Genomic DNA, 26,756 nt, shown 5'->3' on the forward strand with positions numbered 1-26,756 from the left:
TATACAAGTGATTCTTTGATTTCCTGAGTATACAAAAGTGGGCAGCTAAAATAAGTATACGAAAAATCTGTACCAAAAATTTACATTATGTCTAAGAAAATGGATACTTTTGAAAACAAATTGTAATACCTAAAATTTTAAGGTGGCTGGATTTTTGAAATATAAAACAAAACAAAACCCTAAACTTATTGATCATGCCTTTAAATGAAAGATGTGGTATAAACTAAAAATCAGAATAATTGAAGAATTCTCTAACAGTTTAAATAAGCTTTTCTAATAAATCACTTGTTCATTGGAAAAAAAATGTGTGTCTAATGTGTATATATATTTGCTCTTGGGATACTGTGTTTTCTATAGATTTCTTGACATTGTACATTAATATTTGCTTTTTTAACCAGACTTTACTAATATAATGTCCCTAAATTTAACCAAAGAGCCATTTGTAAGATGGAGAAAATTAAGGTAACCATCTAAAACTTACATTCTGGCAATCTGCAAAGAAAATCCCTACATCAGTGACTACACTTTTGACCCTTATTATTTATTAGATTTGCCAGTTTGGGCAGGTAGCTCACATGCTGCCTTCATATTGATTTAAAAAGTTATTCCCCAGTAGATACCGAGCAGACCAGAACCCAGGACATGAAGAACTCAGCAAATCTTTAATTTCAACCCCATTGTGCCCTGTTTCAGGTGTCCAATCCGCATGACCACATCACTGAATGATTTTCATGCCATTCACTGATTTTCTTTGTGATATCTGTTAATAATTTATTGTATATTAAACTGTAAGGAGAGTGAGATTTGCTTTTACTAGTATCCTGAGAACAGCTGTAATAAAGAATAGCCTATAAAAATATCTATATGCATCTTGCATACTTATACATCACATAGATGTTAAAGTATCTGGGTCCTTTACAGATTGCGCTGCCCTGTTTGCTTGCAGATCTCTCCAGCAAGATCTGTGTGATTACCAAATTCATCCCAGGAAACCTGGGATGTTAGAGGAGAAATGAAAGAAGAAGAAAATGAAAAATGCAAACCCAAACAAAAAACTTCATGTCTAAAAAGCAGCACTTACTGTTTCGATTTGTAGGGTTGTGTGGTGATTATAGTAATAAATTTTATCATAAAAATATTAAATATAGGGTAGATATGGTGATTTTAGGTATGTGACACAGACACAGACACACACACACACACACACACACACAATTTGTCCCATATACTCTATTTGTACTTGGTCTAACAAAGGTAGGACCCCAAAAAATTTTATCAAATTATCAGAAATACATTCTCCAAAATTTTAAATCAAATTAAGTCACTGAAATAAACCCATTCACTTCTAGAAATATCTAGGCAAGATGGAAAGTAGAATTCAACGTTGAAATACCAACTCTGTTTTTAATGCTTAAAGAGCTTGGGCTCCCTGGTGCTTCTCCCTCAGAGGAAAACGGAAGCTTTGGCCAGCCCACCAGCAGGGGGTTCAATAAAAGCCACTTTCTTTCCTCAGTAAAACCAACGCAAAGGCAGTCTGTTGGAAAACCGATGCTTTTGTAAAGTGGAAAACTCAGCAGAAGGATGAAATTGTCCCATTTCGGGTAGAAAACTCTTTACACAGCCTTTCCATCCATTTGGTCAAAATTGAAGTTTTTAGTCTTATGAGACACTGAAGGGTGAAATTAAGGCTTTACTAGCTTTGACACCCTGCTGTGTAGAACTTGAGAGAAAAGGCCTCTATTAGGTCACATTTTCTACTCAAATTATTAGACTTCTGCTCCAATCCCACAAAACTGATAATGAATCTTCAATGTCTTTCATGTCCTTTATAGGTATGAAAAATACATAACCTTTAACTACCGATCTCTAGTTGTAATGATTTAAAATCAATGTGATTAAACCCAAGGAATTCATTGAGCACAGATTCCTAATCTTCCAGCTGATCTGCTTCATTGCTCCAATCGCCACTACCTACACGCGCACACCTGTTCTGCCGGTTATGACCTCCAGCTCCTCACCGAAAATCTCTGCCGCTTCTCTTACTATTGAGTTTAAATACCAACATCCATCACTTCACTTTCTTGCCCTGTAATAATCCAAAGTTCTTCTCTATCCAAAATCCACTTGCCCAGAAAAACATCAGTCTTACTCTTGACAGAAGGAGATTCCTGCTCCAGCACACATTTGGCCCTCCTCCCATCTTAATGCGGTAGAAGAGATGACCCGTCCTATTGTAGCCAATTCAACCATCTATTCAGAAAACCTGAATCATTGATGGTCTCCTTTCCAACGCTCTACTCTCTACTCATCTGCATTAAAAAAGGCGCAGGTTTCTAAAACAACAACAAAATTACTTCACTACCCAATATAACTCCTATTCTATTTGTTTTTTAAATTTCACAAATATCTCAAAACAGGAATCTGTAATAGTTTCTTCCATTTCTTCACCTTCCATTCTAATTCTTATTCCATTCCAATCTGGCCCCTCTTCTTCAGCAGGTTTTTACAAACCATTAGGGCATTTTCTGTCTTGGTCACTACTGTATCCTCAGAGACAGAGGACATACTTAGTATCCTTTCACCTTCAAAAAAATCTAGCTAACTAGATTTAACTGTAACAACTACTGAGGTTAAATCATGTGTAACTGAGATAGAGAACTACACATCTCTTGTTGTCAATGTCATTTCTGAGAACTATTAGGCCACTTCTGAGGAAGGGAGATTGCTACTCAATGTGTTCTCATAAACAGGGTAAAAGAGACCGGTGGTATGAAGACAGGAAACAGGGGAGGTAAACACCATGGAGCATTAGCATCCGAACTCCATTAGGCAGAGACTAATTCTCTCTTTCCAACACAGTAGCTTTGGTGCCTACCAGAGTGCTCTTGCATTAGAGGCGTTCACAGATATTTGTTGAATAAATAAGTAAAGGCTTAAATAGAATGGAAGAATTTTCATGCACCACACGTTACAGTTCGTTATATAAATGATTTTATTTAATGCTTGCAATATTTCTGGAAGGACTTTTAATCCAGAACCTGGGACTTGAGGTTTTAAAAAACCTATCCAGATTCTGGAACCAATATATGCCTGACTCTGGAGTCCATGTGTCCCCCCCCCACCCCCCCGCACCATACTTTTAAACATTACACAGGCGGACTTCATTCATCTTAGGCTCAAATATTTCCAGGTAGTACAAACAATTGAAGTTTCATACAAACTCTAACCTTTGTCTCCTTCACTGTATGAGCTTTGTATAAGCCATGGCAGGAGAATATTAACATGTGAAAAGCTTAAAGAACAAGCTAAAACGTAGTATTGTCCTGATTCATTTATGCTTGATTTTTCAAATTTCGCTTAAGGTAATAATTTGTCATTTTTAATTTAGAAAGAATTGACCATGCCGCACTTTAATTAATAAATACACTCCATAAAGAAAAGTAATGAACACAAATTAAACTTGAGTAAACCTTGGAAGGAAAACCGTCTCAAAAGGGAATTACATCTTAAAACAGATATGTAAAAAAGGCAGTGCCACAAAATTATTCACTACATAATGAAGTTTAATAATAATAGTCATTTATGGAAATTATGACAATCATAGTCATTATGGAAATATTTTAATAATACCTTTGGTATTCATGACTTCATGTATCTGAAAATACTCAATTACTAACTTTAAATCAACTGAACAATTATGTCTATTGGAGTTGTTCTAAAAGAGAATTATATTCTTGCTAACTCCTATCTCCTTTAAAATTATACTACTTTATTTATATTACTAGATACAAAGAGCAAGTCAAAGAAATAATTATAATAGAAAATTTCAAATCTATCTTGCCTTAATGCATGTTTTATAAATAATTATAGGTATTTGATCTCATAATCTGATTCATCATTGCTGGTCTAAAGAAATAATAGACATTTTAAAAGCCAGAAGCCCTGATTAACATAAAATTGTAAATATTGGTACCCTATTTGATTAAAATTTAAAAAATAGGTTTACATTTTCTCCTAGTTTCATTTCCCAGGTTACATTTTGAAAATTTCATAATTCTTACAGATTTAAAAGATAATCTATGTTGTTATAGCCTTTATTATAATATCCGATAGTCAAGAAAAGATCATGAAGTATTTGTGCATTACCTTTCTCACCAAATGTTAGCAAAAGCCATGATACATCCATCTTGGCTTTCTTTTCATCCTGATTTTTTTATCCAGTTTTAACAATATTTTGCTAAATTTTTATTCCCATCAGAGGAAACTCTACAATTAATTTATAAATGTAATATCGATCAGAATATCTCTTCCTAGATGGTTTATAAAAAGCAAAGAAATATTAGGAGGTTGGTATTTCACGCACCCAATCTCATAGCTTCTGTATAGATAATACATTACCAAAAAGTGAATTATTAGAATGACACATACAGACTATAACGGGCTCCCCGATGTACCTGTTCGCCAGGGGGCTTCATGGTGGGGGGGATGATAATTGGTAGGTATGTTTATAGACTACTGTGCTATCTTCCAAACATACACTGGCTCAGAGTGATAGCTTCCCTCCACTTTCTAAAAATCAGTGATACTTGGGGCGCCTGGGTGGCTCAGTCTTTAAGTGTCCGCCTTCCGCTCAGGTCAGGATCCCAGCGTTCTGGGATCGAGCCCTGCATCGGGCTCCCTGCTCAGCGAGAAGCCTGCTTCTCCCTCTCCCACTCCCCCTGCTTGTGTTCCCTCTCTCACTGCCCCTCTCTCTCTGTCAAATAAGTAAATAAAATCTTTAAAAAAATATCAGTGATACTCATCTGAATTAGTAACCAATATACATAGAAATTGTTGATGCTGCAGCCCTGAAACAGTACAGTTGCATAGTAAGTGTTCCCGAAACAAGAATAATGTCATTAACATAAAATGGAGCAGGCTTTGTGGTCAGAACCCTCAGGAATAAACACTGACATGAGGAGATGGCTTACCTCGTGCTCCATTTCCTGATGTGAGGCTGCTCCTATCTCCTTGTGGAGGATATGAGTAGCTGGGAAAAGGAATCCGAATGAGGGAAAAGCAGCGAGTGGAAGCTTACCTTAAAAGACGGCTGGAGGGAGGAGGAAAATGGAGAACTGCTTCCTCAGTTCTTTTAAGCTATCACCTGCACGTGGCCTCCAATATAACTTCTGAAGATCCTGGTGGGCGGGGCATTGTAATTGTCGAAATCAAAAACAACTGGAGATTAGCCTTGAAAATTCCTGCAGCTAACAAAACCAGTTTAGTCTCAACTACAAAGCTTCATTTAGCTTATTTTGCAAGACGAACTCACCTCTTGCTTATGCGTCATAAGCAAAACTTAAGCTGTTTCCCAAAATTCATGAGAAAACTACTAGCCAATTCCCTATCACTTAAGAAAACTCTAATATTATAACGAATCACTGTGAAGAATAAACAGTCACTACGTCCTCCCTATAGAAGCTGCTTAACGAAAATATACTGCTGAGCCTCAATCCATGTTTGTTTTGAGAGCCCCTGTTCGCGAATGCTATTTCTGCTGTTTGTACAGTGAACTTTTACTAATGACTGCTTGGGTGCTTCGCTAGTTTTGCATCCACTCTTTCCGAACTTTTGACATAATGTAGGGTTCCATCTTCTCGGAGTAGCTATGCCCTGAGCAAAGGGGCAGGGTCTCATTCTGAAGTCATTCATTGTGTCATCATTTAGGACACAGCATCTCTAGGTAGAGAATGTACAACCCAATGAAATGAACCTCAACTTGGGAAACCCTGGATATCTGAGCCAACATGTTGGGCGGGGGCCAGGAAAGTTCTCAGTGCCTGCAGACTTGGCCCCCTTTTGTGCTTGCAGCATTACCACACCCTGACTACACATGAGATGCATTTCAGGTGGGGGTGAGTTAAAAAATATAGCACTGCAACAGGCCAGATGATTTAACAGTGTCTGAGTATCTCCTCTTTCTTTTTCTTTTTCTTCCCGTATAATTATTATACACTGTTATATTAGCTTCAGGTGTACAATATAGTGATTGTACGTTACAGCAATTCTATACGTTAGTGCTCATCATGGTAAGTGTATTCTTCATCCCCGTCACCTGTTTCACCCATCCCCCACCCACCTCCCCTCTGGTAACCATCAGTTTGTCCTCTATAGTTAAGAGTCTGTTTCATTGGTTTGTCTCTTTGTTTATTTTGCTTCTTAAATTCTGCACATGAATGAAATCATATGGTATTTGTCTTTCTCTGATGGCTTATTTCACTTAGCATTATACTCGCTCGATCCATCCATGTTGTTGCAAATGGCAAGATTTCATTCTTTTATGGCTGAATAATATTCCAATGTATGTATGTATATATGTGTAGATATATACCACATCTTCTTTATCCATTCATCTATTGATGGACACTTGGGCTGCTACCATAATTTGGCTATTATAAATAATTCTGCAACACACAGAGGGTGTATATATCTTTTACACTTAGGGTTTTCATTTTCTTCGGGTAAATACCCAGTAGTGGAATTGCTGTATAATTCTATTTTTAATTTTTTGAGTAACCTCCATACTGTTTTCCACAGTGGCTGCACCAGTTTGCATTCCCACCAACAGTGCATGAGGGTTCCTTCTTCTCCACATCCTCACCAATATTTGTTGTTCCTTGTGTTTTTGATTTTAGCCATTCTGACAGGTGTGAGGTGGTATCTCATTGGGGTTTTAATTTGCATTTCTCTGATGATGAGTGATGTTGAGCATCTTCTTGAGTATTTTTTCATAAGCGCTCCAAGTAATTTTATTTATTTTTAATTTACTTTTTCTTCAAGCAATTTTAATATGAACCTAGGGTCAAGAACCAAAGAGGTGAGAACTATAGTTCTCTCAGAGGCTGTAGGAACAACTAAGATGGGGGAACTTAATAGAATGCTTGCCCACAGCAGGATCGGAGAACTGCCATTATGGGGAGCACCAGTTGTTTCTGATTTTTCCATGCTTCTTTTCTGAGTACCTTAGCATACACCAGTAGTTTCTAACATGTGATCACCAGACCAGCAGCATCAGGATCACCTGGGAACTTGTTCAAAATGCAGTACTTAGGCCCCATCACAGAAATACCCAATCAGCAAATCTGGGTGTGGGGACTGCTTTAACAAGCCTTCTGGGTGCTTCTGGCAACTCACTAAAACTAGAGAAACACTGGCATAAGTAAGGTGGTCATATAACCCAACTAAGTTAAGTGCGATCAAGAGAATACTTTATTTCTTCAGTACTTGACCAGAGCCTTAAACTGAGGACTAGCATGGGCTAGTATGTGGATGGCAGTAGGACTTAAGACAGGAGAATAATAGTGGGGGGGGGGGGGGGGGGGGGGGGGGGAGGTAGATAAGAGTCAGCTGATCTACCTGCTTCCTCTCACATGGAAATTTCTTTCCAATTTGAGAAGCTGTGCTTCCAGTATGTTTGGACGTTGCACTTTTGTTGATATCTCCAACCAGATCTGGGTGCACGAGTCAATAGAAATAGAAAGATGATTGGATAAGTGTTAACAGAAAGGAGGAAGAGAGGCGGCAGAGAGGCAGACATGGACCGGAAGTTAGAAGACTAATTTTAGTGAAATAGGCTGCTCTATTATGTCAATCCTAGGAGAGTTCCTCAGTTGGTAATGATGCTACTTAGAGCAGTAAACATGGAACAAAACAAGCACTTTGTGAAGGCAGCTCTGGGACAAACAGCAAGTTTTGCTGATGAGAGCCAGAGATCCCTTGTCATAGTTAGTAAATTAAAGGCATCCCCTGGGTTTCATGTATCCATTATGAATCCAACCCCTGCAGATGCAGACAAATCCAGTCCCAGGATGCCCTGTACTCTGCATTGGTGGCTACTCATGTGTGATATTATTTTCCAGGTGATAGGACGACAACAAGCTTAATGCAATTTTGTTGCCAAGGTTGCTTCTAATTTTTAAATTTCTGGTTCATGGGAAGGCAACATGATTCCAATAACTTTTTTCTTCATTGCTTTTCTTTCACTTCAAACCTAAGTTTGAATACAGGCTCCTTTTCTCATTGGCTGTGTTACTTAACCTCACAGAATTTCAAGTTTCGCAGCCTTACGATGGGAATGATAACACACTATGGGGGAGGGGGGGACTGGATGGCTCAGTCCCCTAAGTGTCCAACTCTTAGTTTCTGCTCTGGTCATGATCTCAGGGTTGTGAAATCGAGCCCTGCGTTGGGCTCCACGATCTCTAAAATAAATAAATCTTTAAAAAAAGACTATCAGCAGATTTTATATGATGCCGTGTTTGTGCTATACCCAACACAAGGCATGGTACATACTCAATTACCACTCAATTAGTAGAAGCCGTATTCAGTATATTATTCCTGTATATTACTTACCCGGCCCACCTATGTCAAGCAGGAACTGCAGCTAGCCACCTGACTCACCGCAGAGTTTGTTTTCCCTATTCAGGCCCTCCAGGGAACGGAAAAGCCCATATGGGTGTAGCCAGGTGGATTGGGCTTTATGCCTCCAACGACTGCTCATAAATGCAGACCACCCTCGTGCATTCACACGTACACAGCGTGGGACAACTTTGTTTCATTGGACTGATGCAAATTCAGATGCTTCTTCTGGCCCCCAATTGATTTTGAGTTTTGTTATGCATGGTTATTGAAGCTGCAAATATCTTGTGACAATGTTCTTGTGGCTTAACCAAATCAATGTAATACTAAGCCAAAGCAAGTTCAATGGCAAATCCCAAACTGGAGTAGCCTAGGTCCACAGTGAGATAACACAAACCCTAGATCAGTAACCCTTGTATGGGTTATAATGAGAAACTCATAAGCTACATTCTAGCTGGACAAGAAAGAGAGATAGGGTTGCCAACACTTCTCATTGTATCTGGATTAATTCTACTATTGGGATGTAACATGCCATAAGAAAAGAAGGTTAAACAGTTATCTGAAATAAGACCCACCACTCCCCTCCAGGGCTTATTCCATAGGCTGAGGTGCATGCTGAGGTCAGCAGTGCTGGTTGGCCTCATCCTGCTGATTGGAATTCTGTTGATAACAGCACTGATCAAGTGTTACATGAAAATTGAATGCAATTGGTCTCAGCCTTTATTAGAGTATCAAATCCAAGTGGCAGAGCAGTAGCATTGGGGTGGTTCCCCAATGTTGTGCAAGAAATTATAGCAAATTCACTGGTTAGACAACACATATATATTATCTTAGAATTCTGGAGGTCAGAAATCTGACATGGGTCTCACTTGGCTAAAGCCAAGGTGTTGACAGAGCTGCATTGTTCTTTGTAGGTTCTGGGGGGAAAACTGTTTCTTTAATCAGAGAATGTTGGCAGAAGTTAGCTCCTTGAGGTTGTGGGATGGAGGTCACTGTTTCCTTGTTGGTTGTCACTGAAGAGACTTTTTTGGGTTGTAGACACTGAGTGCAATCCTCAGCCTGCTATCCTGTGTATCTTTGGCTTATGGCCCCCTTCCTCCATCTTCAAAGATGGCAATACTAGGTCAAGTCCCTCATGTTCTACAGCTCTCTGATGAACTCTCTTGCCTGACTTTTTCACATTTAAGGACCCCTGTGATTACATTGGCCCCACGGAGATATTCCAGGTTAATCTCTCTATTTAATGTCAGCTGATTAGCGGTCTTAATTCCACCTGCAAATTTCCTTTTGCCATATAAAACAACACATTCTGAAATTCCAGGGGTAGAGTGTAGACAACTTTGGGACCATTATTTTATCATCAGCGTACAGTTATAAAAATTTAAATTTGCCAAGAATATATAGGACCGAGGGGTCAATTGTTGAAAGAGGCAGTTGACTATGACCCTGAATGTCCCTGCACATCATTGCTGAATGCACTCTGAAGTAGCTAGTCACGTAGGTAGCTAAGTTGGTCAAGGTGACCACAACATGACTCCTTTACTGCTATTCAATCTCTAGAAAAGGGCACCTGGCTCAGCCCTCATGCTGCCGAGGGCATATGGAGCCACCTCTGGTTCATACATCACTTAGTGGGACTTGGAGACAAGGGAACTAACCCAACCATGCTGGTACCTTTGCCCTTTGCTGTGTTGTAACACTCGTGCTCTGATCCACTGAATTTTGTCTACTTGCAGCACATGGGGAGTACTGGCAAATGAATCTGTTTATCAGTCGTTTCAGTGTATTGAATTGTGTCCATAAAAAGATACGTCTAAGTCCTAACTCCAGGAACTATGCATATGACCTTACTTAGAAATGGTCTTTAGAGATATAATTAAGGATTTCATGATGAGATCATCCTGGATTTAAGATGTGTTTTAAATGCAATGACTGCAGTGCTTAAAAGTCAGAAACAGAAACATGGGGAAGAATGCCAGGCAAAGATGGAGGCAGAGACTGGGGGTTATGTGGCCGTAAGTAAAAGAAAAATAAGTCACCAGAAGCCGGATGAGGCAGGCAAGGATTCTCCCCAAGAGCCCGTTGGAGGGAGAGAGGCACTGTTGGCAACTCCACTTTGATTTTCTGGCCTACAGAACTGTGAGAGAATAAACTTCCGACGTTTAAGGAACAGGTTTGCGATGATTTGTTATGAGAACTCTAGTTGTCTCCTTTGGAATCTTGCTATATTGCTTGCTCCGTGAAATTGACATTCTTCCTCATAAAGAATACATACTTACATATTGTATATTGTTATCTCTATTACTCACTAAGATGCAAAATCCATGAAGACAGGTTTCGTTTGTTTGATTTTCTGTCCGTAGTGACTATAAGAGGAACTGGGTGACTCTTTTAAGGTTTAATAATGTGGTTCTTCAGGATATAGCGACCTTCAGATTCCTGCCAAAATTGAACCAAAATTTTGAAATACCCATAGCATCTTGGTAATTAAGACCTGTTATAAAACAAGAATGCAAGAATGTATACAAAGTTCACCACGGCAAACATTGAAGTTATTCTCTCACACATCTTGAAACCATAGATGTGAATAAACTACACTTACCTCAACATCATTTTTGTTGGATAAACTGTATAATGATCTCACCTCACATCCACAAACACTAAGAGAATCATAACGAGGGCTTAAATAGGAAAAGTTTCCTTTGACACTAAACTTGTAGCAGAGTTTGACTTCATACTGTGTGTCTCTAGGAGAATAAAAGAATTTTGAGGGGAACATAGTTCTGTATGTTGACTCTCCGTAAATCCCAGGATACTCACTACTATAATAAGGTGAACACTTTTTCTAGACACCACAATGCTACTTCTGAATTTCCAAAATTTTAATAATTAATTACTGAAATACACCTAGTAGAGTTTATGAGGAAGCCAATGTTTTTCAGCTTACTGTGGGTAAAAACAGATGACAAAGCTATATTTATTTCTCTAAGGTATTGCCATAAGAGGAAGCAGCACTTCTGCTAATAAGACTGTGGCCAATATAATAAACTTTTTAATCCATCTTCTACTAGTGTGTATCCCTTCCAAATATTTGTGTATACACACACACACACACACACACATTGAATAACCTAGTTTCATTAGCATTTTATATAAAGTGTTGATAACTAGTAGTTGGGGAAATTATTTAAAATTATGACATTTATGACATTTAAGTAATAAAAATATATCATGGAATATATCTCTTCAAACAGGAGATAAATCTACCAAATATATTAGGGAATAGTTTTCTCCAACATGGATGTGAAAAAAAACATCTATCCATATTCCACAATGTGCTATTCACCACACCTGTGTATGTAGATATGTTCGTGTCATTCCCCTTTTATGTTTATATATAATAGACACTTGCTGGCTAAAAGCTAAATACCACTTGCCTACCCTAATAATGATTAACAAACTTAGAGATCGATTCCTTGGTTTTCTTGAAACAAAGGAGTTTATTTTTTATTTAAACTACATATTCCTTTAAAATTCCCTTTTATCCTTTTTTTAATTCCCTTTTAAAAAGAATATATTTGCTATTATTATTGCAACTGTTTTGATTTGTTGGAAAACACATTTTTATTTATTGGAATTTATTGGAAACTCAATTCAAATTTTCTTTAATGGAGAAGAAAATTCATGGACACAACTGAAAATCCTAGGGGTTTTATTATTAAGTTTTTATTTTAATGCCAGTATAGTTAACATACAGTATTATATTTGTTTCAGGTGTACAATATAGTGATTCAACAATTCCATATAACACTCGGTGCTCAATACAAGTGTACTCCTTAATTCTCATCACTTATTTCACTCATCCCCCCCACCCACCACCCCTCTGGTAACCATCAGTTTGTTCTCTATAGTTAAGAGTCTGTTTCTTGGTTTATATATATATTGGTTTATATATATATTGGTATATATATATAATATTTTGTGTGTGTGTGTGTATATATATATATATATATATATATACACCACCTCTTCTTTATCCATTCATCAATTGATGGACCTTTGGGCTCCTTCCATAATTTGGCTATTGTAAATAAATCAAAACTACAATGAGACATTACCTCATACCTGTCAGAATGGCTAAAATCAAAACACAAGAAACAACAAGTGTTGGCGAGGATGTGGAGAAAAAGGAACACTCACGCACTGTTGGTGGGAATGCAAACTGGTGCAGTATGGAGATTCCTCGAAAAGTTAAAAATAGAACTACCCTACGAGCCAGTAATCTCACTACTGGGTATCTACCCAAAGAATATAAACACACTAATTCAAAGGGATACATGCACCCCTCTGTTTATAGCAGCGTTATTTGCAATTCCCAGGGGTATCTTAATCCAGTCTATGGCTTAAGCCAGAGAGGCTCATTATGTCACCTCGTCAGGCCCCTCTCCATGCCTCAACTCCTTCTCATGCAGCTCCCAGTGAAAGTATGATGTTTTTTACAATCTTTAAGTTTAATTTTTAACAACAAGAAAGTGTGTCTCTTCAAGAAGTCTAAGCATCATTACATTTAATTGTCTCTGGTGTGATTACCTGCCCATACTAGCATGTGTGCCTGGAAAACTTAAATGTTTTGATTAGATAAACATGAATCACCTATCCAACCTTAACCAAAGGATGTAGCCTGAAATTTGGGGGTGGAGTTAATCCTAGAGGAAAAAACTGTATGTTAAGTAGAAGCCAGGTGAATAGATGTTAGCGTTTCCCAAACAACAGCCACCCACTAATAAGATAAAATGATGGTGAATCTCCAAACACATTTATGTTTTGCCTTGATAAAATAAAGATTTAAGCGTAAATTTTATATCTTCTGATCTCAGATGACCAGATCATTATCCTAATAAAAAACCTTAGGAACTTCCTAATTGTCTTTATCAACTTGGATTTATCAATATTTGGCCTACCACATTGTTACACTTTTCTTATGTATATGTAGCTCTGCATGTCTGTGTGTGTAATGGGGGGATGTTTTATATATATTACATATATATATATATATATAATAGGTATATATGTAATATGTATTATATATTTCTCTGTATATGAATTCTATAGTGTGCATATAGCAAATAAAATGGTGGGACATAGTCTGACATAAGTGTCATCCTGTCTATATTCTACTTGAAGATGAGATTTATTTTCAGATTGTATCCCAATAAAAATAACTCTATTTCTATGGTGAGGTGAATACTGATTATAGTGTACAATGTTTGGAATAAAAAGAGATAAAGGTACAGAGCAAAATGTCGTCATTCTTAGATGAATAAGTAATCAACAAGTATTCTGCTGCAGATACTAACAGAAAACTTCCAAAATAACAATTTGGTACAGGCTTAATCATTACAGAAACTAAGCTATATCATTAGCATACACCAAGAATAATCTGAATTGATAGATAAAGTCCCTAAAACGACATAGAAAGGTACTTTAATTTCAGTGCAAAAAATCTGGACAGAGACGAACAACAGGACCTAAGGATAAAGCAACAAGTAAAGGTCATAACAGGACAATTCCTTTAGCTACACAGACTAAGTATAGCCACCAGATCATTTGTGGGGAGTACTTAAAAGTCAATTTAGGAGATCCCATGACTTCTTTTTTTGTGCCTTCCCCACCCTTTCCACAGCACATGGACTTTTGCTAGCACGCCTCCTCCCCTTGCTTACCAGCAGTCTTCAGATCAGTCCTGGGAGCTTCATCACCAAGCCAGGGACCTACGAAGTAGTAGACAGGATTTTAGAGCCTCAGAACCGCAGCTTTCTTCCAAGTTCTCTCTCCCCAACAGTCATGTTTCTCCTCTACCCCACATACTTAGAAGGATCTCAGAAAAGTAGATTTCACTGGTTTTCCCCAAACTTCATTCAAAGCAAATATGCCCCTGAACTTATTCACTTGGTATGGAAAGCTCTTACACCAGGCATCTCTGGGGGATGACTTCCTTTCTCCTTTCTGATCTCATTCTGCATCATTTCCCACGAAGAAGCAATGACATAAATCTATTAATTTGCAGCATTTAACACAGTCGCCATTATAGACTTCTTTGCTGATTATTTGATTTGACTGTAGGTTTCATGAGGACAGCTGTTACATTGTGTGTCTTGCCACCCTTACATTCCCTACCTACACTGTGCGTGTCTGAAATATAGATTGGCTGTCTCAACATCTATTCCAGTGTTCTTTTAGTTTTCCCTCCTGGATTACTAAACACCTACATTTTCTTGAATCTCTTACAGCTAGAGCTCCAGATAAGCTTTAGATGCTGGAAAAGAAATATGCTCAAGCAAGGCCTGAATTTGGAGCTGATCTCAGTGGGGGAAGAGTAGCAACAAGAAATTACAGTGCTGGGGCGCCTGGGTGGCTCAGTCATTAAGCATCTGCCTTTGGCTCAGGGTGTGATCCCAGGGTCCTGGGATCGAGCCCCGCATCGGGCTCCCCGCTCAGCGGGAAGACTGCTTCTCCCTCTCCCACTCCCCCTGCTGGTATGCCCTCTCTAGCTGTGTCTCCCTCTGTTCAATAAATAAATAAAATCTTAAAAAAAAAAAAATTACAGATCTGGCAAGTCCGGTCATAGGGTGACTTGTATCCCCATCTTGTAGCTAAGGTAGAGTGACCACGGCGACAGCGATGAAACAGTGTCATGGAACTCTGTCTCTTCCTGATACCTTCTCTGAGGAACCCATCCTCTAGTTAGGCCTATTCTGTGGTGGTCCACCAGGGGTCATTCCTGTATATCCAACATGGAGTTTGCCCCCCAAGTCCTAAGTCATCAGATTCCTTGTATTATATACCTTTCTATTCTTTATCTGTTTTTGGATACCTACAACCAAATTCTGAGTTCAGCAAATGTTTGTTGAATTAATCAATAAACAAATGAAAGAATAGATACCTGATTTCAAATGCATTTTTTTAACATATAATAGATGAGATACCTTACCTTTTATAAAACTATGTCTTAACATTCTTCTTCTGTACTTTGAAAATTATATAGTACAAACACATGTGAAATAAGTAATGGAATGAATAGCACCATTTGAAAATTCATATTGCCTCATCACAGAAAAAACTGAAAATGTTTTTATCTAGTTTTGAAAAAAAATACTCTGATATTTCCTTTATAATCATTAAAAATAAAAACTGAAATGAATTTTATCTTAAAATGGATTACATGCTAATAAAAAAAGTGGATAAGACAAATCTAATAAAAAGAATGAAAAAGGCATCCTCATATGGTACAAGTTAAGCTAATAAGCAGTGACTCATTCAGGAAACATTAAAACTCAGATAATTATCTGGAGAAAAGGACACATTTGGGCTTTAAAATTCTGTAAATCCAAATTTTCTTTCTTTTTTCCTATTTGTATACAGAGCCAAAGGACATAGTTCTAATTATGAAATGTTCATTAATGTGGCTAAAAAACATTCCAGCTACGTCTGCCCAAATCGAGCCAAATAAACAGTTTCTTTGGGAGAAATTGAATTAATTCTATCTGGCTTAAGGTAGGATAATTAATTTTAACTGGCTTAAGGTAAAATTATTCTTGTAACACAGACTCAGCCAGCTAATTATTTCTCCATATGCTACTGTTCCCCCACACCTGCTTCACCTTGGCACAGCAGACCTCTCACATTTCCCTGCTCATTCCCCATGTTGTCAAGGACATGCCACCAAAACAGGCACCAATTTGCCTCCAGCACAGACAACCAGATTTTCAAGTATTAGTGCAGGAGGAAAATAAATTTTATTTGTGATGTTTATTTAAGTTAACTATGAAGTGTATAAAACATCCTTGAAAGTAATTTGAAATTGTCATTAACAAAAGGTATTTACCATAATTACTAAAGTTACACACACACTCACACACTCTTCAATAATGCCAAATCAGAAATAACCTAAAGTCATTTACAGTTATTACAAAGGGCATTATAATCCATTTTGAAAACACCATGTGTTAACCTGTGGTTTTCCAAGTTAGTGGACATAGAAATCATCTAGATACTTTTTTGGGGGGAGAGTTTGTCTAAATCTATCAACATTTTACTTTTACTTATTTTTTGGCTGTGAAAATAATTTTTTAAAATTTTTATTCAAATTCCAGTTAATTAATGTACAGCGTAATATTAGTTTCAGGTGTACAATACAGTGATTCAACACGTCCATAAGACACCTGGTGCTCATCACCACAAGTGCCCTCCTTAATCCCCATCACCTATTTCACCCAACACCCTGCCCCCGCTCCCTCCTCTCTCGTAACCATCAGTTTGTTCTCTGTAGTTAAGAGGCTATTTCTTGGTTTGCCTCTATCTTTTCTTTCCCCTTTGCTCATTTGTTTTGTTTCTTAAATTCCACATATGAGTGAAATCATATGGTATTTGTCTTTCTGTGACTGATTTATTTCACTTAGCATCATACTTTCTAGCTCCTTCCATAACATTGCAAATGGCAAGATTTCATTCTTTTTATGGCTGAGTAATATTCCATTGTGTATATATACCACATTTTCCTTATCCATTCATCAGTGAATGGACACCTAGCTACTTCTTAAAATATATATACCTGCCTACTTCCCAAGTTACATGCCTATTAATTTAGAATTTTCATTTTCAGAAAGCACCCTATTTGGTACAGTAGGACCATGATCCAACTTCAGGAAACATTGCTCCAGGAGATAAGAACATCTAATCTATTTTTAAATTCCTTCTCTCTATCTTGTGAATTCTGAACATACATGGAATAACACAACTTCAGAATGCTAGAAAAGGAGCTGAATGTGAAATATGAATGTGATTTGTAATTATTCTTTATTGATTCACGTTACACTAAAATAGAATCTTCTTCACACGTGTGTGCATGCACACACACACACAAACATGGAACTTTGTAATGGAAAATTAAATTAAAGTTGGTTAAAAAGCAGAGATGATTGTTGTTGGTTACTGATATATTGATGTTTCCTGTTCTCTGTTTTCCTAGAATTTAGAGAGAATTAAAAAGCCTGCCAAATGCTTTGGGGATTTAAATACCATTAAATTAAGCAAAATAAAACGATAGGGAAACAGAAAGTGATGGGCAGTAGCAGAGAAATATGAAATGAAAAATCTCTCAATTATGTCAACAACCATATTAAATTTAACTGCATGAATTAAAAAGAAATATATCCAGCAAGTGGAAAGAGTACACTAAGCTGTATCAGGAGCCAAAAGCTATTTTAGTGAAAATAAACCGAAATTCTAAAGAAATATTGTATTGTCCTCATGAACCCAAATTAGTGCTTTTATTTAAACCTAGTAGCTAAATTTTGGAAAACATAATAGGATAATGGAATTTTGGTGCTGGAAGAATCTTGGCTATTTATTCCAGACTCTTTTCTTAAAAATGAGAAAACAAAAGCACGAAGTACTATTCGGCCAAAATATTGAGCATGGACCAGGATAAGAATTTTATTCTTTCATTCTCTAACCTCTGGTCCCATTTTCCTGTTATAGATTTGCTGAATCACACATTTAGCGGTTACCACTTTCACTGGATAATAATGCAGATGCTCTCTGGAGTCTCTTTCATAGAGCCACTAATTCCATTCATGAGGGCTCTGCTGTCAGACCTAATCACCTCCCCAAAGCATCACTTCTAAATACCATCACATTTGCAATAAGGTTTCAACATATGAACTTTGGAGGGACATACACATTCAGCACTTCTCAATATTCCCAAAAGTCACCTACAGATTCAATGGAGTCCCAATCCAAAGCCCTACTGCATTTTTTTTTCAGAAATGAAAAAGCTAATCTTCAAATTCATATGGAATTTCAATTGGCTCCAAATATCCAAAATGATAATGAAAAAGAAGAAGAAAGTTGAAGGAGTCATATTTCTTGATTTCAAAATTTATTACAAAGGTACAGTAATCAAAACAGTGTGGTACTGGCATAATGCTAACCAGGTGGATCAATGGAATGAAACTGAGCCTCCAGAAATAAGCCCATACATCTATAAACTACAAGGTACCAGGACCATTGAATTGGAGAAATAAAGTCTCTTCAACACATGGTGCTGAAGCAACTGGGTAGCCATATGTAAAATAATGAAGTTGGATTCCTATCTTATACTATATGTGTATAAATTAACTCAAAATAGGTCAATGACTTAAATATAACAGGTTAAACTATAAAAGTCTTAGAAGAAAACATAGGGGTTAAATCTACACAACCTTGGATTCAGCAATGGACTCCTAGAAATGAAACTTTAAAAGAACAAACAACCAAAGAAAAATAGATATACTGGAATTTATCAAAATTAAAAACTGCATACATCAGAAGACATTCCCAAGAAAGTGAAAAGACAAACTAAAGAATGGTGGAAAATGCTGGGAAATCAAATATATGATAAGGATTTAATATCCAGACTACATAAAGAACTCTTACAACTCAGCAACAGAAAGGCAAACAACCTTATGTTTAAAAAAAGGGGTAAAGAGCTTGAATAGACATTTCTCCAAAAAAGATATATAAGGCACAAGGAAGGATTTTTAAGTCATTAGTCATGAGGGAAATGCTAATCAAATCTATCACAAGATACCACACTACACACCCACTAGGATGAGAATAATTTTAAAAAGATAAAACAAAAACCAAAAAAGAACAAGTGTTTCTGAGGATATGGAGAGCTAGGAACTCTCATACATGTGACAGGAATATTACTGTTCAGGCACTGTGGGAAAAAAAACTCCTTGGTTCCTTCAAACATTAAATATAGAACTACCGTATGACCCTGAAATTCCACTCCTAGTTAATTCCTCCTACCTAAAAGAACTGAAAGCAGGTATTCAAATAAATGCACATGTATGTTTATAATAGCGCCATTCAAAAGAGCCAAATGATGAAAACAACCCAAGTGTCCACTGGCACATAAATGGATGAACAAATTGTTGTATACCCACAGAATTAAATACTACGCAACCAAAAGGAAAATGAAGTACTGATGTACACACGAACCTTGAACACCTTATATGTAAATTAAAGAAGCAGGACACAGAAAATTACAGGTTGTACGATCCCATTCATATGAAATATCCAGAACACGTAAATCCATAGAGACAGAGAACAGACCTGCGGTTGCTGGAGGTTCAGGGAAGCGAGGGATGGGCAGCTGCTGTATAATGCTTACTGGGTTTCCCTTGGGGATGATGAAAATGTTCTGGAATCAGTTAGAGGTGGTAGTTGTGGAAAGTTGTGAATGTACTAAATGCCACTAAGTTATTCACTTTAAAATGTTTAATTTTATGTAATGTAATTTCACTTTAAGAAAAAGGAAAAGAAGAAAAACAAAATAAAATGTCTCAGATCTATGGGTTTTCCCCTCATCTTATAGTTTTATTTTTAATTTGAATTTTAGCTTTAGTTTTAAAGAAGTATTTTAACCACAGTGTTTCATCATTTTAAATTAGAAACTAAATATTATTTTTTATCGTTGCTTTAAATCAAGCTAATATAAATCCACCGATAACAGCTATGTGAACTGCCAATCATTTCGTAATAATATAGTGGATTATTAGTAGTACACTAGACATATCAAACACAAAATGATATAATTTCATATCTGAATGTCACAATTTATATTATAAAATTTCATGAAGTTCTAAATCTACAAAATATAAGTGACCTAAAATGTCAAAATTTGCATCTTGGTTTTAATTGGCTATCGGATAAAATATCAATGATCCAGTATACAGGAAAGACTTTGAAAAGTATTACAAGCCCCCAAAAACCTTATGGACCTCATTGCCCTCTAACATAGAATAATAAGGAAGGTAAAAGAACTAAAGATAAATCAAAATGTACAATGAAATTTAAACAATGAAAATGGAACATAAATTTATTTATTTATTCATTTGACACATATTTAAGAAGGTGTGGCAAACACTGTAGTAGGGGTTGGGATTTACTATTCATAATTTTAATTTAATAAGTTATGACGGCATTTGCTTTTTTTTTTAGAAGAACTGAAATCCCACCCAGCGATAATATATTCCTAGAAACAAAGCTTCATATATACAAAGTTTTATTTGTGTGCCTATGCTCCAGTGGAGAATCACAAAACAGAAAGAAAAAATAAAACTCCTATTTTAGAGTTTATTTTTAAAAATCAATTTGTTGTATAGTGCGTGTGTGTTTGTTTGCGGCATGCATGTGTGTATTGAAGGGTGAGTGAGGGCAGTCATATTATATCAGAGAATATGCCACCCTATTGTGTAGTATATTGATTTATTTCAATCCAGTGGGAACTTTCAGTAGACACCTCCTTATGACCTTCATAAACAGTACTTAAGAGTCTATCTCTGGGGGGCGCCTGGGTGGCTTAGTCCTCAAGCGTCTGCCTTCGGCTCAGGACGTGATCCCAGTGTTCTGGGATCGAGCCCCACATCAGGCTTCTCCACTGGGAGCCTGCTTCTTCCTCTCCCACTCCCCCTGCTTGTGTTCCGTCTCTCACTGGCTGTCTCTCTGTCAAATAAATAAATAAAATCTTAAAAAAAAAAATAAAGAGTCTATCTCTGGTAGCTTCAGAAATTCTTGGGGGAAAAGAACATTGTTCTGCTCAACCCATACAATCCCAATGACTTTTGTTAAAATGTATACAAAATCATGGATGTGTTTCTGAGTTTTATGAAGTAACTAAGTTATCAATTCATAAAAGACACCCAGGTGTAGCTTAGTGTTTTGCTACAAAGAAGACATTCTTCAAAAGGAATTATTTTCATTTTTATACACAAAATATATTCCATATATGAAAGGGTTAAGAATTTCCATATATCCAAAAGTCTCTATGGTAATACAGTTTTACTAATCACTATATTAAAAATTAAAATTTCTAGTGTAGCTCAGGAAGCAGAGCTATGTAAGAACTGTTAAAGAAAAACATGAATGACCCTATCTGTAACATAAAATTGTTATTCTATATTTAAATTATTACTATTTTATAAGTTTAAGAATAGATATTATTTTTATTCTTAAATTATTCAATAATTTTATGAGCAAAGAAGGTTTTGAAAAAGAAATAGTGAATGAGGAAAAGTTAACGAATCCATAGCTTTGCCTGCTAAACCTCTGAATGAAAATATTTTTGAGGGTAAAGTTACTAAACAAAATAAATATAATATCATTCCTACTCAAGGAATGGATACTGTCAGAAAAGTAAATTCATTAGGAATTGACTTTGACGGCCTTTCCACTCTTAGATTAATTCATCATTTTCCCAAGACACATCAATTACCCCTCTGTCACATTAACTTTCTGAAAATGACCCATAGTGTGACCTGAAGGAAGGGATTCAGTTGCCAGAATGATCTGAGAAAACAAGCCTCCAAAAAACTTCATGAGTGGCATGTTGACTAGTTCATGGGGCTTTACCCCGTAGAATATTGACCACTTTTTCCAATAACTTTTCACTTTAAGAAGTATTATTTGGAATGGAGAATACATATACTGCATATGAACAGAATTGAGGCTTTCCAAGGACAAAAACCTGTCTCACTCAATAAAGTAAATAAAGTAAGTCAGCATTTATAGGATAGGAATCATATTTAGGAAAATGGTTGGGAATTACAATTCTACTTTTCTCTATTACAGCAAAATCAGGAGATACTTTGATAAATATTAGCTTATTTGTGTTTGTTCCCATTGTGGTTATTTTGTTATATCTTCTCACTATACTGGGCACACACTTCACTTTTCCCTTCTTTGTCTCTCATTTGTCTTCTCTTCTCTTCTCCTCTCCTTTTCTCTCTGTCCTCCTAAAAGTTCCTGGAAGTGAACAAAGGGAGGAAGGGAGGTGGAATTAAAAAGCTCAGGAAGAGATTAAAATTCGTGAAGTCCTTAAAGTTTCGTTTTCTTTTTCTTCTCACCAAGCCCTGGTGAAGATGTTCTTTTCTTAATCACGCGATTTACCAGTTGTCTTGATACTTCCTTCGCTCTGTGTCTCTTGTAGGCATGGTCTCACCTCTCAAATGTTCGTACTGATTAGTAATTCTCCAGTCTAGTCATTAAAAGTTCAGGTGTACTGCTGGGTTTTTTTAATTGTAAAAGATTGATGCACACAGAGCCTCAACATAGGACATAAAACAACCACAAGATGGAGATTCATGTCATGAGATACTTGTGTTAAGGAGAATCTTTGTCTTTAAATTTACAGCACAACTTATTTTATTTTTTTAATATTTTATTTATTTAAGAGAGAGAGAGTGTGCAGGGAGGGGTGGAGTGGGTCGGGGGTGCAAATGGAGAAGAGACTCCACAGGCAGCCTGATGCAGGGCTCCATCCCAGGACCCCGAGATCGTGACCTGAGCCAAAGGTAGACCCTTAACCAACGGAGCCACCCAGGTGCCCCAATAGTGTCATTTAAAATGAAAAGATAGGGGCGCCTGGGTGGCTCCGTTGGTTAAGTATCTGCCTTCAGTTCAGGTCATGATCCCACGGTCCTGGGATCGAGCCCCGCATCGGGCTCCTTGCTCAGCGGAGGGCCTGCATCTCCCTCTCCCTTTGTTTGCTGCTCCCACTGCTTGTGCTCTCTCTCTCTGTGTCAAATAAGTAAATAAAATCTTTAAAAAAAATAAAATAAAATGAAAAGATACTTTCTTTAAAAATTTATTCCCTATAATACTAAAGCCAAAAATGCAAAAATATATGCAAAATATAGCACTATGTATTTCAAATATATATGAGAAATTCTTCCCCTCTTGTATAAGTAAGAATAAATTCTTAAAATAAATCACTGAACAGTGAGAATGTTAAAGGTCAAGAAATTAACACAATTTATTGATTTGGAGATTTCTGTGAATAGCAGGCAATTTTGTGTCTGTCACAGACACTTGTTAAATGTGATTAGATAAAAAGATAATGTAATAAGAGACTTTACACCTCTTTTAGAGACTGATAATTGAGTGGTTACTGTTTTGTCACATGTCAGCACATCTTTCCAGTGTCACTGATACATAGAAATTATATTCGCATTTATTGTGCTTCTATATGGTAATTATATACCTATGTACACATGATACTCCTATATGATACTCCATGCATAATTTATATACATATAAATTAGTTTTTATTAAAATAATGTTAAAATTACAATTTGACTTCATGTTATAATAAAATCTACAGTATTCTCTGGACTTAGGCATGTTTTATATACAGCTTTTATTTGGCATTTGGGGACATTTGAATCTTGACCCCAGTGGGGATCTCTGTGGCACCAAGGATTTTGACCTGCAGCTGCTCTATGGTAAGTAATTATTTTGGTTCAAGCAGTGAGTCTGAATTCTTAATGAAGAGTGTAAGAATCATCAACACCTCTTCCTGGAGAGAATATATAGTTAAGAAATAGTTTTCTGACTGATGACCACACCCACCGTGGTCAGACCTTTCAGAATCTTCAGTTTCCAAGTTCTGTTTATTTCTAAGCTGAAGAACTACACTTGTCCCAAAGAGCTCAGGTCTGGACTCTGTGCCCTGCTGACAGGACATGCCAACTGACGTGTATGCCAGTTCCAAGCAGTCCCCAATCAACCCTCATATTTCCTAACTGACATACTTTATAACATGGTGATGTAACTAGATAGGAATCAAAATGAAATAGAATGAATTACTTCCTCTGTATTCCCATTCTACTTTATCAGCAATCATCATGATATACTACTGATAATAATTTATGTGTTTATCTCCCTATATAGATTTTAAGCCTAGGCTGGGCAGGGATAATGTCACTAATCTTCACATCACCCAGTTTCTACAGCAGTGACTGACACAAAGTATAATATAAAGGCTTGTTCTGTTCAAGTGAGTCAAATGCAAACCGGCATTTTGATGATCAAATTCACAAGCAGAAATCTGCACAAATCATCTCTGCAGATTTATCAGTTGTATATGTCAGAATCAAATACACTATTATGACTGGTTTCTGAATCCATATAATGAAAATTATGATTACTGACTATAACATTTCACTTTAGATATCTGCACTGCCAAGTCACAGAACTCCAAGGCAATTTAATCTTGCATTTGCAATTAATCCCTAGAATCACAAAGAATAAGGAAAAGTGATATGGAATTCAATTTTTCTGGTCACTTAGGTTTTAGAGCTCATATGAGTATGAACTACTTATATAATTAAAAATATGAACTTATCAAACTCACTTTTAATTCACTTTTAAAGACATTGAGTGAAATAACAGAATTGTGCGTTAAGATACTAAAGGTACTCTAATGGAAGAAATAGAAACAAGATGCAAATGTTTTGCAGCATGTTGACACTAAAACACACAAATTGCAGCTGCCATTAAGAGATTATTTTTTAAATCTAAAAACTATTTATTTAAAAAAATCCCATCTATAGCAGGAATTATGTCTATTGGCTTTAGGATAAAACAATTCCAAAAACCTGAAGTTCTCAAAGTCAGATGTTGAATTTAATTCTAGTTTTAATATTTATGCTATAGCCTATAAAAGCTATTTGCAACATGATGCATTAAATTGACTCCAAAATAATTTTTCTGAAACTAAAAAGAACCAGAGGAGAGTAAACTTCAGCTAAATTGAAATGTTTATGCAGATACTATCACTACTGACAAATGCTTATTACATAGCTGCTCAAACTAATGGAGAAATTTACTCATTGAGAAATAAGATCAATTGCTTGAAAAATACTGAGACAAATGTATAAAAGGAAACAAAAAACACAAAGGCCCATCCCTTTACTTTTTTCTTCCTTTTGGAAAAGCTTGAAACTGTCAGATTTGTCCTATTCTAACATTGTCATATAAAATTTGTTACACTCTGTGTTCATATTCATGAACAATGTTATTCTACCTTACAATGAGAAAGAGAGCAAGAGACCAGATGTTAAATAGCACAAAAGGAAATATTCAGGTTTGGAGGTGGGTAAAAGGGAAGGCAGCATCTACCAAGCTTCAAGGAGGCACATACAGTGAGTGAGAACATTGCTTCTAAGGAGGACCCATACCTTGTTTTGTCCCTGTGGTTCAATCTGCGATGTCTTGAAATCAGGGTCTTGAGAGTTTGCACTGAATCTATTTTTCCCATCCAGGAGCTCTTCCATTTCTTTCACCTGGGCCCTTAGCCTTCTATTTTCTTTTTCCAGTCCTTGTTTTTCTGTTTCAAGTATTTCCCTCTTGTCCCACTCTGAGATATTTTCAGCCTGCAATCTTTCTAGCTAAACACAGGAAACACAAAGAGGCAACATGTAGCACTTGTACTTGCCAAAAGGCAAGGCACCCAGCAAAAAAGCCCCCACTAAGAAAGGTTCACAGATACGTGCATTTCTATACTTTTAAAAAAGAAAACCATATTTGTCTGGAAAGTTGCAAACAACACAAAGGTCCTAAAACCAGGCCATGCCCTAGTTAAATATAGCTTTCCTCTTGGTTCACGAGACTATGTCTAGAACCATACAGACCATATTTGTCAAGTAAATATGTCAAGTGAAAAACAGTGGTATTCTGCCAACAATTGGCACTTAAATGATGAACATTTATCGACTGAGAAGGCACAAAATAATTTCTTTGGCAATTCTGGTTGCATGGATATAGCTCATGTATTCATTCACTCATTTACTTATTTCCTTACTATACCTTTCAAGTTCCACATATTATGCTGGTCACTGAGAACAAAGACAAGTGAATGTAACAGAATATTATAAATTCCATAATTAGAGTACTATAAAATACAGTCAAACACACCGAGTGAGTGGTTAATTGGATTTCCAGGGAATAGAGGTTGGCCACCATGGCCAGGGGGCCAAATCTGACCCATCTATTTTAGTATATTCCATAATAAAGGTTTTCTTTTTTTAGTAGTTGAAAAAATTTTATAAAAGAATACTATTTCAGACACATTAATGTTATATAAAATTCAAATTTCAGTGTCACAAACACAGTTGTATCGGAATGCAGCCGCATTCATTGGTTTACATCTTGTTTATGATTGTTTTCACACTAACAATGGCAGAGTTGATCGGCTGGGACAGAAACCGTACAGCCAGCAAAGCCTCAATTATTTACTCTCTAGCCCCTTACAGAACGTTTGCTTACCTCTGCTTTCATCCCATGGTTCCCAATCAAGGCTGCACATGAGATTCTCTTGAAGAGATGTTTATAGTTACCAGTGACCAGAACCCACCTCTAGAAGTTTTGATTTGATGGATTTAGGGTAATTTTAATGTCTTCTTTGGTCAGTCAGTTTTTGTTATTTTAACATTTTTATATTTAGATTTTAAAGAGGCAATATCAAATGTGTT

The 26,756-nt window shown here is 36.6% G+C and overlaps 1 protein-coding gene across 3 annotated transcripts in view; it reads right to left on the reverse strand.

The window, feature by feature from the left end:
- Positions 1-10,198: 10,198 nt before the first annotated feature.
- The window catches only part of CCDC102B (coiled-coil domain containing 102B), a 93,187-nt gene continuing 76,629 nt past the window's right edge, over positions 10,199-26,756 (reverse strand). The window contains exons 5-7 of one of the 3 annotated variants that reach the window (XM_040632444.1): positions 25,464-25,673; positions 14,121-14,168; positions 10,199-10,836 (exon numbers count right to left, since the gene is read on the reverse strand). In XM_040632444.1, the coding sequence (XP_040488378.1) occupies positions 14,130-14,168; positions 25,464-25,673 (249 nt within the window). In that variant the 3' untranslated portion in view covers positions 10,199-10,836; positions 14,121-14,129. Of the gene's footprint in view, positions 10,837-13,466; positions 13,926-14,120; positions 14,169-25,463; positions 25,674-26,756 lie in introns of those variants that run through there. The other 2 variants (XM_008685881.2, XM_008685884.2) reach the window with 2 other exon arrangements.

Source organism: Ursus maritimus, unplaced genomic scaffold, assembly GCF_017311325.1.
Source record: "Ursus maritimus isolate PB19 unplaced genomic scaffold, ASM1731132v1 scaffold_18, whole genome shotgun sequence".
NCBI lineage: Eukaryota > Metazoa > Chordata > Mammalia > Carnivora > Ursidae > Ursus > Ursus maritimus.